Raw genomic sequence first — 12,975 nt, 5'->3', positions numbered from 1 at the left:
CTGGGGTCTCCCACACTGACTGACAGCTGCCGTTTGCCAAGCTCCTGCCTCGTGCCTTGCGTGCAGGCCGCGCTTTCTGGGCTCTGAGTTTGGCTCCAGAGCCCCCCACCATCCAGTCTGGGCTCCACTTGACTGGGACCCCAGCCGTGCCGGGGCTGCGCCTTCCTGTCCTGGTTCCCGGGGCTCCTACAGGGCTCTCCCTCGGGGACCCCCGTGCCCCCAGTCCCTGCCTCAGGCTCTGCTGCTCGGGGATGAGACCTCTGGGCTTGTGTATTCGGGGCTCAGCCCAATGTCGCCTCCTCCGAGAAGCCCTCCCCCATGCTCCCCTGTGCATGGCTGTGTTCCGAGTGCGTTGCCGTGTGAAGTGTCCTGGGTTCCTGGAGATCTCCCCGTCCAGGCTCCCACTTGCAAACAAGCCTCCCGATGCTGTAGCCCCAGCACCCAGAGGAGCGCCAGGCGCATGGTAGGTGCACAACACACGGTGCTGTCGATTACCCAGCGCGCTGGCCACCAGACGTGTGAAACACTAGAGAGATTTCCAGGCGATGGCTTCTTGAGATTGAGAACATGGACATCAGTTAAGCTCACGTGACCCCTGAAGTTCTGGGCGGTGCCAGGATGCAGGCGTTATGCTCCCATTTCACAGATGGGAAAACTGACCAGCAGAGCACAGCAGACTGACTTACAAGGAGCCGGAGAACACGGCTGGGCACTGGTCATTTTTTAAAGATTTGTTTAAGTGTTTGAAAGGCAGGATACAGAGCAAGAGAGGGAAAGAGTGAGCGAGAGAGAGAGAGAGAGAAGGATCTTTGCTAGTTCACTCCCTAAATAGCCACAGTGGTCCAGGCTGAAGAGAAGAGCCCGGAGCCCGGAGCCCAGATCCTGGAGCCCAGATCCTGGAGCCCGGAGCCCAGAGCCCGCGGGGCCCTGCGGCTGCTCACCTCCCGGCCTCTTTGTCTCGTCCTCTCCTAGCACCCACACAAGGCCAGGAAGCCGCGCTCCAAGAGCAGGAGCCCGGCAGACCTTTATAAGAAGCGCCTCGAAGACAGAATTCACCTGCTGGAGGCACAGGCGCCTGGAGACCTGGCGGAGAAGGTCAGTGCAGCCGCACCTCCTTGGTCCTCTGGGCGGAGCCGGCCTGGTGGAGCCCAGAGCCTCGAGCCCGGAGCCACTCCCACCCCGGCACCACGGGCACCCGCCCTCCCCCACGCTTGCATCTGGGAGTCCCCTGCCCCTCTCCGCCCACGCCAGCTGTGGTGGTCTCTGCGCTGGGCCTGGCTCTGCCACTTCACACCTCCGGCCCTTGCATTGAGGACGTGTCCTTGGCGCTCCCAAAGCGGACGGCCCCCCTCTTCTGCCATTCCCCATCCCCCCACCCTGCTTGTCCTCATGCTCCGTCCCCACCACACCCTCTCCCGGGGTGCTTTCCTCTGTCCTGCCCAGCTGGCTTGCTTTACCTGGATAAATGACCTCTGTCCGCGGCAGTCCTGAGATGCCCCCTCTTCCCGGAAGCCTTCCCGGAACACCTCGTTTTCCCGCTTACTCCACCCCACGCCACCTCCCTTTCCTACTCTAACACTTGCTGGGTTATTTATCCGTCCCCCAAGTATTCAGAGGGGGCAGGGCCCACCCCCGGCGGTGTTAGTCCAGTCTGGGGTCGCAGCTGTGACCGAGGGAGTCCTGGTCCCTGCTCTCCTTGTGCGCACGCTGCCGTGGGGAGACCTGCAGTCGGCGGGTGCTGCAGAGACTGTGAGCTGGCGCTGTTAAGGGAACATCGGTTGTGGCAGGTGGAGCAGCCTGGCGGGGGTGGGCAGGTGGGCAGGAGGCCGGGGGGGAGGCTCTGCATGGTCCTGGGCGCCCGTGGTCTCCCCGCACTCGCCCAGGAGGCCAGAGGGGAGGCTCTGTGTGGTCGTGGGCGCCCGTGGTCTCCCCGCACTCTCCCAGGAGGCCAGAGGGGAGGCTCTGCGTGGTCGTGGGCGCCCGTGGTCTCCCCGCACTCTCCCAGGAGGCCAGAAGGGAGGCTCTGCGTGGTCGTGGGCACCTGTGGTCTCCCTGCACTCGCCCAGGAGGCCAGAGGGGAGGCTCTGCGTGGTCGTGGGGCCCGTGGTCTCCCTGCACTCGCCCAGGAGGCCAGAGGGGAGGCTCTGCGTGGTCGTGGGCGCCCGTGGTCTCCCTGCACTCGCCCAGGAGGCCAGAGGGGAGGCTCTGCATGGTCATGGGGCCCGTGGTCTCCCTGCACTCGCCCAGGAGGCCAGAGGGGAGGCTCTGCGTGGTCGTGGGCGCCCGTGGTCTCCCCGCACTCTCCCAGGAGGCCAGAAGGGAGGCTCTGCGTGGTCGTGGGGCCCGTGGTCTCCCCACACTCTCCCAGGAGGCCAGAGGGGAGGCTCTGCGTGGTCGTGGGGCCCGTGGTCTCCCTGCACTCGCCCAGGAGGCCAGAGGGGAGGCTCTGCGTGGTCGTGGGCGCCCGTGGTCTCCCTGCACTCGCCCAGGAGGCCAGAGGGGAGGCTCTGCGTGGTCGTGGGCGCCCGTGGTCTCCCTGCACTCTCCCAGGAGGCCAGAGGGGAGGCTCTGCGTGGTCATGGGGCCCGTGGTCTCCCTGCACTCACCCAGGAGGCCAGAGAGGAGGCTCTGCGTGGTCATGGGGCCCGTGGTCTCCCTGCACTCGCCCAGGAGGCCAGAGGGGAGGCTCTGCGTGGTCGTGGGCGCCCGTGGTCTCCCTGTACTCGCCCAGGAGGCCAGAGGGGAGGCTCTGCGTGGTTGTGGGGCCTGTGGTCTCCCTGTACTCACCCAGGAGGCCAGAGGGTAGGCTCTGCATGGTCCTGGGCGCCCCTGGTCTCCCCACACTCTCCCAGGAGGCCAGAGGGGAGGCTCTGCGTGGTCGTGGGCGCCCGTGGTCTCCCCACACTCTCCTAGGAGGCCAGAGGGGAGGCTCTGCGTGGTCATGGGGCCCGTGGTCTCCCTGCACTCACCCAGGAGGCCAGAGGGGAGGCTCTGCGTGGTCGTGGGGCCCGTGGTCTCCCTGTACTCGCCCAGGAGGCCTTTGCTACACAAAGCGGTGATGGCCATGCAGGAGGGCTGCCATGCGTGCAGCTGCCCACGGCTGCCGGACGTCCCCATGCCTGCCCACAGCTGCTGTCCCTGTGCCTGCCCACGGCTGCCACCCCCATGCCTGCAGCATCTTTCTGTTGCGGGGGAAGAGAGAGAGGGGAAGAGAGAGAGAGCGAGAGCGCCCCCCCCATGCTAGTCTTGTTCTTAGGTTCTGGTCTCCACCCATGAAAGAATCTGAAGAAGGAGATGCAGAGAGAGGGAGGGAGACACAGGGTCCGCACACACTCAGCGGGGAGTAGGAGGAAGTGAGCGCTAGCGGTTGGCAAGATTCCAGGTTTTGCCCCTGGAGGATCGGGCTGGTGCTGGGAGCAGGGCCTAATTAGATATTTAAAAGAGGCGGAGTTTGGGGTGGGGCTACAGGAGTTTCCTGGTGTTGGGTGCTAGAGCCGTGGCTGCAGAGCGTGTGTTGGAATCTAGGACGTGTCACAGAGTCTGGTGCATGATGGGAGGTGAGGCTCGGCGAGTCTGGTGCATGATGGGAGGTGAGGCTCGGCGAGTCTGGTGCATGGTGGGAGGTGAGGCTCGGCGAGTCTGGTGCATGGTGGGAGGTGAGGCTCAGGTGCCTGCTTGCCCAGTGCACAGAAAGCCAGCAGGGGGCTCCACTCCTGGGCTTACAGGTGGCTGGGACGTACATGCCGAACTCGCAGCCATGTTGCTCCTGGTTGCAATGCCCTGCCCATGACTGTCCTGTGATTGGTGCTGCTGTGTCTTTTAGGGGATATCTGAGCGGGCTGTGGCGGGTGGCAGGCAGGTGGTGGTCACGTCTGCTCCGGCCCTGGCATTGGCCATGGAGAAAGCCCTCTAGACCATGCCGGCCGTGAAGGCATTACCTGTTGGTGCAGGGGTGGCCTGCAGAGCCCGGGGATTGGAGCCCGTGGGGCTGCCTGCCCCATTCCCGCAGCTCGGTGGCTTAGTGTTAACAGGCACTGGGGCTTGGTTTCAGACCCGAGGGAGGCCTCCCGTTTCGAGGCCTGTGAATTTGGACACACCTGCGCCGCCCTCTCCACTCGGCTTTCATCAGCCTCGAAGCTGACACTGGGTGTCTGCCCGGCTCACCCACGCCCCCGGCCAGGACAAGAAGTGGGGGTGGTTTAAGAACTCCTTGTGCCCCAGTGGCCAGCTGCTCCTTACGGGGGTGGGGGGGTGGGGGGGTGGGGGGGGGGGCCTGATTGTCTCCTGCCTGAGGACACCACAGGACAGCGCAGTCCCAGTCCACCTGCTGTCTGGGAGAACCAGGAAGGCAGTCAGGAAGGCAGTTACCTAAACATCCCATTGAGAAGAAGAGTGAGCATCATATTGTCTTGCAAATGCATTTTTATTCTTTTGGGTGGCTGAATGTTTCCTGAAGCCCATCATTAATACCGCATAGAAATGCAAATCTGTCGTCTTTCCCAGGAGCCCAGGCGCCTTCTCTAGGCACAGCCTCACGGTGCTGGAATTAAGAAGAAAACAAGATCTTAAAACCCCAGCCCTGACCCCCACACTTTGGGCTTGCATTTGCAGAATGAAGCTTGTGCCTCACTCTGGCCTGCCTCTCCCTGGGGACTGGGGTTTTCAGGACAGGCGGACAGGAGGAAGGAGACCTGCCTGGGCTCCTGGCAGGTGCAGGACGGAGGGGGCCTGTGCCGCCTTCCCTCTGCTCCATCCCTTCTCTCGGGTTTCCCTGTGGCTCCCAGTCCCCCTTTCCCCTTCAGCTTTGATTTAAATCACCCTCTGCCCCATCCCCACCGGGACTGCTCTCGTGTGCGCCTCTTCTTCCCGAGCGCCTGGATGCTCCGACATCCAGTTCGCCGCCAGCGTCTTCGGTCCTTCCCTGGTCCCCGCGCCTCCTCCTTCTGCATGCCTCCATCACACGTGCCTGGGCCTCCCCACAGAGCAGCAGACCAGCAAAGACATCAACATCTCACACGTAACCCAGCGGCGTGTCAAACGGTTCTAGGCACTTCGAGGCATCTTGTTCATTTCATCAGACCACCGGGCGAGGCACTGCGGCTTCTTGCCGTGCCAAAATGAGAAGGATCAGTCATCCCTCGCCTACAGCAAAGCAAAGCAAAACACGAGAGCAAGGTGTGTGAGGCTGAGGACCCGGACCTCAGGCCCAGGGGTCCCTGAGAGATGGCGGCAGCTGAGCCCAGCCCTGCAGGTGGCCCAGGGGCTGCCCTGGAAGGGTGTCCTGCTGAGGTCCAGCAAGAAGGAACCAGGCAGGGCCGGGTCCCCTCCCTGAGTGGAGGGGACAGAGCCGAGGCTCTGGGAACCCCAGGCAGCTCAGTTTCACGGGATGGGAAACCGGAGAGGAATGAGCTGCATGGACGGAGAACTGGGAGAGAGCGCTGGATCCCCTTCCCGCACCTGATACCTGCTCAGCTCCTGTATGGGAGGAAAACACGACCCCGCCCCAGAGGGTTAGGGAGAAGAGCACTCAGCACCGCGCAGGGCCCCCGCAGCCGACTGGGAGACCCCCTAACTCAGCGGGCACGGTGGAGAGGACTCGGCTCTTGCTCAGTGGGGTGGTCATCTCCACACTGAAGTCTAAGCTGACGTCGCTAAATGTCCTAAAGCGTGACCAGCAAAGACCAGTCCGCTTCCAGGGATCTCAGCCGCACCCCTAACCAAAGCTCCGGGTGACCAGGGCCTTCAGAAGACTCAAGGACATGCATATTGTGAAAAGACTGCGTGCAGGCTTAACGTATGTTGTGTTGTACCGAAAGAAGCTTTTTAACTCTGTTTTTCCATGAGTGTTTTTGAAGTACCCCCAAAAATATCCAGGATTCAGGGCAAAACTCACAATGGAAAATTGCCATACATGACACGAACGGGACAGGTGTGACTGCTGACGTGGGGAAGAATCTGTCCAGGGAAGCAGCCCAGAGCTGCCGGACTGGGAGAAGGACCAGGGAGTTACGTTAAGAGTGCAGCTGTGTGCCATGCATTCACTAGAGGTCAAGTGGAACATGGAGGCTCTCAGAGGACCCCAGGAAGCTGCACCTGCGGTGTCTGTCCCTGTATCGGCATCAAGAGCAGACTGCGGAATAGCGGGTTAGTGAACTGGAACACCTAGACCCGTCGGCGATTCAGAATGAAAGCAGGGAGGAGATGAACAGAGCCGGGTGAGCTGTGGAACAACGTCGGCTGACCAAACCCAGAAGTGGGTTTCCTAAGTGTAGGAGGCAGAAAATAGTATAAGATACAGAGGCTGTGAAACTCCCGCGTTTGATAAAAGCTCTAAGCCTACAGGATTTAGGAGACGCAGCAAATCCCGAGCGTGAGAGACAGGAGGAGAATTAGTCCACGGACCTCATGGTCAGACGGCTCCAAGCCAGTGACAAAGAAAACATTGTAAAAGCAACAAGAGAACAGATAGACTGTGGACGCTGCCGAATGAGGATCGGATGGACGGATGTAGTAGCAAGATAACGGATGGCTGTCCTCCAAGACTGTCGGACTCAAATTCTACATCGAAGGTGGATCCTTCAGTAATGGAAGTGAATGGACTTTTCCAGACATGGTTCCTGAAACATTTCATCACCGGGAGTCCCATGGAGCAGAAACCTTGCAGGAAGTCCTTTAGACAGAGAGGTGCGCGTAGGTGGAGCCTGGGCTTGCACGAAGAAGTGAGCCCCAGCCACGGCGATGGCACGAGCAAACGCACAGACTCCGCTTAACAGTCCTCCGACTGCGTGGCCGGTGTTCTTGAGCGATAAAGAGAATGGGGCACGATCTGTGTGCGTGGAGATGAGCCTCGACAACGCTACGCCAAGGAGAAGCCAGACACAGAGCTCACGCGTTGCATCGTCCCTTTATGTGCAGCATCCACCATCAGTAAAGCCGCGGGGCAGGGCGGGGCTGGTGGCTGCCGGGGACCGGGCGCGGGGACGTCCTGGGCGTCACTGCCTGCCTGGGGTGGCATTTTCTTCTGCATGATGAAGCATTTTGGAAGAAGATAGGTGGGCTGGGCGCACAGCACTAAGTCCGCATTAATTGTTGACTTTAAAGTAGTCCCAATGTCTGTCTTGCGAATTTCTTCTCAATTCACATTTCCCAAGAATTCATTGGTTCAACAGAAACAGTAACCACCAGGGAGAGGTGGATCAGGCATGTGGAATTGCAGTGTTGGAGGGAGAGAAATGGAGGTGAACTGCTGTAGAGTTCCGGCCCTCCGTGTGAAACGGGGTGCTGCACCTGGAGGCAGCCTGTGGTCAGCGAAAGCTGTGAGCTGTTAAAATGACAAAACAGACTTGTAACTAAGAGAAAAACAAGGAGACAGCATAGAAACACAAGTCCTGGGGGCTGGCGCTGTGGCGTAGAGGGTAGAGCCACCACCTGCAGTGTCTGCATCCCGTAAGGGTGCTGGTTCAAGTCCCGTCTGCTCCACTCCTGATCCAGCTCTCTGCTGTGGCCTGGGAAAGCAATAGAAGATGGCCCAAGTCCTTGGGCCCTGCACCCATGTGGGAGACCCAGAGGAAGCTCCTGGTGCCTGGCTTCGGATCAGCTCAGCTCCAGCCTTTGCGGTCATCTGGGGAGTGAACCAGTGGGTGGAAGACCTCTCTCTGTCTCTCCTTCCCTCTGTAGCTCTACCTCTAAAATAAACAAATAAAATCTTAAAAAAAAAAAAAAAAAAAAGGAACCTAAGAATCCAAAAGCAGATGATAGAAGATGACCCACACAGTAACTATGCTGATTGAAAACAGACAAAACACCGGACGCTCCGCATGTTTCCTTTATAAAATCTATAGAAAATTCTAACGAATTTCTGGTGACAGAAAGCAGATCAGTGGTTACCCATGGGGTGGGGGTCTTCTGGGGGACCAGGTGTTAATCTGATTACGGTGATGGTTGCTTAGATGTAGAGACATTTCAAAATGTATCACGTTGTGTATGTTACATATGTGCCCTTGTGCGGTGTTTCAGCTCCTTGCCACTGTTTTTAGTGCTATGTGTTGGGGGGCGTTATTATTCCCGCTTTGTGGATGGAGACCTATAGGCTTGGAGAGAGCTTAATGACGTGCCCGAGGTCGCCAGTCGGCAAGTGGAAGAGTTGGCATTCATTGCCCGGGCGGGTGGCTCAGAGCCGGGGACCGGCAGTGCCATGCCTGTGCCCCTCGTGGGTCAGGAGCTCCTGTGGGCTTAGATCCACACCCGCTTCTGCTGCGCCCCCTCCGTGCTCCCTGGGTGCCCCGCCCATTCCTTCACCTGTAGTTCTGTGCTCATTCACAAGTTTGTGGATTAACGAGCAAAGGAGAACTCAGAGTGCAGAAGTTGCTGGGTGGGGAGGCTGCTGCCGCTGCCTGTAGGGCACCTTGGGGACTTGCTGGTGTCCCCCCCATGCCCACAAGGCAGTCCCCTGTCCTGGAAGGACGCTGGGCCACCCACGGGCTCCATGCCCATTATCTGCAGTTACCATGGAGACCGGTGGCTGTCACCTGATTCCAAACCAGGGCTAGACTGAGGCCAGGCGCATCCTTTTGAGAGCGGGATATTGGTCCCTTTTTTTTTTTTTAATTCATTTATTTATTTGAAAGTCAGAGTTACACAGAGAGAGAGGAGAGGCAGAGAGAGAGGTCTTCCATCAGATGGTTCATCCCCAATTGGCTGCAACAGCTGGAGCTGCGCTGATCCGAAGCCAGGAGCCAGGAGCTTCTTCCAGGTCTACCATGTGGGTGCAGGGGCCCAAGCACTTGGGCCATCTTCCACTGCTTTCCCAGGCCACAGCAGAGAGCTGGATCGGAAGTGGAGCAGCCGGGAACCAGCACCCATAGGGATGCTGGTGCTGCAGCAGGCCAGGGCATTAACCCACTGTGCCACAGCACCGGTCCCTGGTCCCCTTTGAGCAGGGAAGGACAGCGCGAGTCTTTCTCCCGGGGGAGTTGTGCTGTTAGCCACGAGTCTGTGCATTGCCTGCGGCCCCTGGCGTGTGGACTCCTCTGTAAACCGTATACAAAGGCACCGCAGCGGTCAGCTCAGGACCATGCTCCGTGCCCCGCTGCTGTCAGGCGCCGGCTCCGCGAAGCCGCGGCACAAGCCTCCAGGACGGATTGTTCGCCCCTGGCCCGCAGCCTCCAGCCCTCGAGAGCGCTCCTTCCCTCTCCCCGGCGTCTTGGGCTTCCCCAGGGGCCAGTCACAGGGAGGAGACCTGAGCTTGTCAGGCCAGCGCTTGCCCTCATCTGAGGGACGCGCAGTAGGACCGGGGCGGGGGGCGGTGCTGTGCAGCCGTGGGAAGAGCACCTCGTTTCACGTCGGTATTCTTCCTGATGCGTCTCTATAGACACATGGGTGTTTCAGAAGATTGTGAGACACAGTGCATCGTGCTGTGCTGTTGTCCAGGGTGTTATTGCACTATAGTGCGCGGCACAGACAGTGTGCCATGGTCACCCCATGCTCGGGCGTGGTTTGGGGCGGTAGGCACGTTGGTGGTGGTGTGCACCGTCCGCCTCTGGCACTTCCCGCTTTCCGAAGTGAAGCCCTCTCCCCACTGAACAGCTGCCCGATGCTCCGCCCGCCGCCCCCGGCAGCCAGCCTTCATGTGGATGCAGCTGCTTCGGGGACCTCACGTGTCGGGAGACTCAGCGGCTCTGTGCGCTCGTGTTGGGCTTACGGCACCTGGCTCGCGTCACGTCCCACCTGTGCTGCTGTTGTAGATCCTTCTGCTGAATCTTTACAGCTTTTTATTAAAAAAAAAAAAAAGATTTATGTATTTATTTGAAAGGCAGAGTTACAGAAAAGCAGAGGCGGGTGGGGGGAGTCTTCCATCCACTGGTTCACTCCCCGAATGGCCACAATGGCTGGAGCTGGGCTGATCTGCAGCCAGGAGCCAAGAGCCAGGAGCTTCTTCCAGGTCTCCCCATGGGTGCAGGGGCCCAGGGACTTGGGCCATCTTCCACTGCTTTCCCAGGCCATAGCAGAGAGCTGGATCAGAAATGGAGCAGCCAGGACTCAAACCAGCACCCATACAGGACACTGGCACCGTAGGTGGAGGCTTAGCCTAGGATGCCACCGTGCCGGCCCCTTTAGCTTTTCTGTGTTACACTGGCCCGGGGGCTGAGCTGGTGACGCTGGGAAGCGTCAGGCGTCATCGTGTCTGCAGCAGTGGCTCTGTGGACGGTCTAAGGTGGCTGGTAGAGCTGCTCACGGATGCTGAGACTAACTGCTCGGTGGAGCGAAGGGAAGGAGAGAGTGGGCTTGCCTCTAGGACTCCCCGGGGCACCTGGGGCTGTGTTCCCGTGAGTGACAGGTGGGAGAGCCGGGAATGACGGCAGGGCAGAACACTTCTGTAGGGCACACTGGCAGCCAGAGGCCCCGAGGACAGACAGCAGGGCTTCAGGGTGGTGGGCGTGGGAGGGCATTGCGGCCGTGGCCAAGCTCGGTGGGCTATCAGAAAAGGCCGGTCCTGGGTATGGGTGTGGGTGCGGGAAAGGAGCAGACCGGTGGGCTCCGAGCCCAGTGTGAGCTTCACCCTCCGGGAGCTGGGGACCCTGCAGGGTCTTGGGCAGGACAGCAAGGCGGCTCCACTTCCCTTGGCGTCGAGCAGGAGGCACATGGAGTAAGGGACAGCGCGCGGGGCCATTGGAGGCAGCGGCGGGTTCCCAGAGCCGCCTCAGCCGCTTTGCCCCTCTCTCCTCCCAGGCTCGGGGGGAGCTGCTGCGAGAGAGAGCGCAGCAGCTGGAGGCCCAGGAGAGCCGCTTCACGGAGTCGCTGGTGGCGCTGCAGTCCCAGAAGGCGGCGCGGGTGACCGAGACCCTGTCCACCTACGGCGCCCTGCTCAGCCTCCAGGACCTGCTGCTGGAGGAGCTGCGCGACACGGAGACCCTGACCAAGGCAGCCTGCACCCAGATCCTGGAGTCGCACGGCCCGGTGAGCGCTGGCGCCGCGGGGTGGGGGTGGGGCTGGGGCCTCTGTCCCTGCCACCCTGGACCATGCCAAGTCACCTGGGTGCCCTGTGCCGAAGGCTTGCGGTGGGGTCTGAGCGGGGGACGTGGCGGCACGTGGCACCCTCGCAGCATTCCTACCTCTGGGGCGACCCTTTGCATTTTCACCTCTCCGAGAGCAGGAGCTCCAGCCAGCGGCACACATCATCGCGGTGCAGGCTGGTGGGTTTTCTTGTAGTGACGACAAGGTATCTTCATGAATGACCTCAGCATTGCGAGAGGGGGATTGTCACTTTGCTATGTCTGATTGTTGCCGTTACTCCTATCAGCTACATTCTTTCCAAGTGTGTGAGATAGAGCCGATAATCAAAAGCCATGGCCGTGACTGTTTTACAGACAAATTTCAGGTCCTTTCTGTGCACATCCTAGAATGGCACGTTACTGTTGTTACAGGAATTAGTTACACCGAGGACAAAGGACCACGTTTGTTGAGTGCTTGGGGCAGGCGAGCGTGAACTGTGAGTGGGCATGCTTGCATTTCAGCGTTAAATCTTTACGTTAAATCTTTACGTAATTATACTTCTTGGAGTTATCAGTCGGCAGTTAATACTAAGCCGCAGGGTTGTGGAGCTATCATTGGACGGGGAATAGGAAGTGGCGGTGTTGTGGAGTTATCAGTTGGTAGTTGGTACTCAGTTGCAATGTCATGGAGTTGTTTGACCGTCCATACTATGTTGCAGTACAGTTCTGTTCTGCCTCACACATTACGTTAACTGGTCACTGGGCCGTGCTCTGGAGCAGGGCCTGTGGTTATGCTCAGTTCTCTGGTCAAGGCGTTGAGGTTGGGGCAGGTGGGTGGCAGGGCAAGTTCTCTTTCAAATTGTTTTTTAAGATTTTTATTTATTTTATTTGAAAGTCAAAGTTATACAGAGGGAGAGGGGGAGAGAGACAGAGATCTTCCATCTGCTGGCTTACCCCAGATGGCCTCAATGGCCAGGGCTGGGCCAGGCCAAAGTGAGGAGCCAGGAGCTTCGTCCGAGTCTCCCACGTGAGTGCAGGGCCCAAGCACTTGGGGCTTCCTCTGCTGCTTTCCCAGGTGCATTAGCAGGGAGCTGGGTCACAAGTGGAGCAGCCGGGACTCGAACTGGTGCCCATTTGGGATGCTGGTGCCGCAGACAGTGGGCTAACCTGCTACACCACAGCACTGGCCCTCAGTCAAGCTCTTTCTGAAGACCCCATGGCTGAGAAATGAGAGGCGCCACGAGTTGAGTGTGTCGCTGACGGAGACCTGCTGTGTCGTGCGCACGGATCACCCAGCTGAGCTGGCCAGGGGAGCCCAGGGGGAAAGGAACAAGTAGCCCAGGACCCGATCCCACAGAGGCAGTGGCTGTGCAGCACAGAGCACGGCTGCTGGGCAGGTAGGGGTAGGCATACTTCTTGGTGCTTTGAGGGCTCACGGAGAGTACGGACCTGCCCCAAGGGCCAAGGCAATCCTGGGTGACGGGGATCTCACGGAGGAGGCTGACGGCAAACGGAGTGCATTCTCCAGGGGCGACGGCTGGCCCAGGACCAGACCTGGCGATGAACTTGGGGAAACAGCAGACGAGGCCTTTGGGTGGGAAAGGCAGTAAGGGTGGCAGGAGAGAGCCCCCAGCACAGCAAGCGCCTCTCCTGCCTGCTGCAGTGTGGATGACGCTTCCAGTGCCTTTTCAGTCCTGGAATTCCCCTGCCTGGGGGAGACTCCAGACACGCGGCAGCCGCTCGGTCAGGGACCTCCAGGGCGGCCGATGAGGCTGAGACGGCTCCGGGTCAGCTACTGGCCTGGTGCAGAGCCAGGGCCTGGCCAGGGGGTGATCTCCGTGGGCACTGCAGGACGTCCACGGTCTCCCAGGAAGGAGCTCTCAGTGGGACAGAGGCACTGAGCAGAGAGAGAAGCCGGGCCAGGTCACCTGTTCGCAGGAGACACCGGGCAGGTAGCAGGCGAGGATCACGGAAGACGTCCGCT

General features: G+C 59.9%; 1 protein-coding gene across 3 annotated transcripts in view; it reads left to right on the top strand.

Annotated features, from left to right (window-relative positions):
* The window catches only part of EVC2 (EvC ciliary complex subunit 2), a 79,190-nt gene that overhangs the window by 53,910 nt on the left and 12,305 nt on the right, over positions 1 to 12,975 (top strand). For all 3 annotated transcript variants that reach the window (XM_062213004.1, XM_062213003.1, XM_062213005.1), the window contains exons 16-17: positions 973 to 1,095; positions 10,729 to 10,956. In XM_062213004.1, coding sequence (XP_062068988.1) covers positions 973 to 1,095; positions 10,729 to 10,956 — 351 coding nt within the window. The remainder of the gene's footprint in view (positions 1 to 972; positions 1,096 to 10,728; positions 10,957 to 12,975) is intronic.

The sequence above is a fragment of the Lepus europaeus genome, chromosome 16, assembly GCF_033115175.1.
Source record: "Lepus europaeus isolate LE1 chromosome 16, mLepTim1.pri, whole genome shotgun sequence".
NCBI lineage: Eukaryota > Metazoa > Chordata > Mammalia > Lagomorpha > Leporidae > Lepus > Lepus europaeus.
Note: the sequence above shows the minus strand (reverse complement) of the source record. Positions and strands in the feature narration are given on the sequence as shown.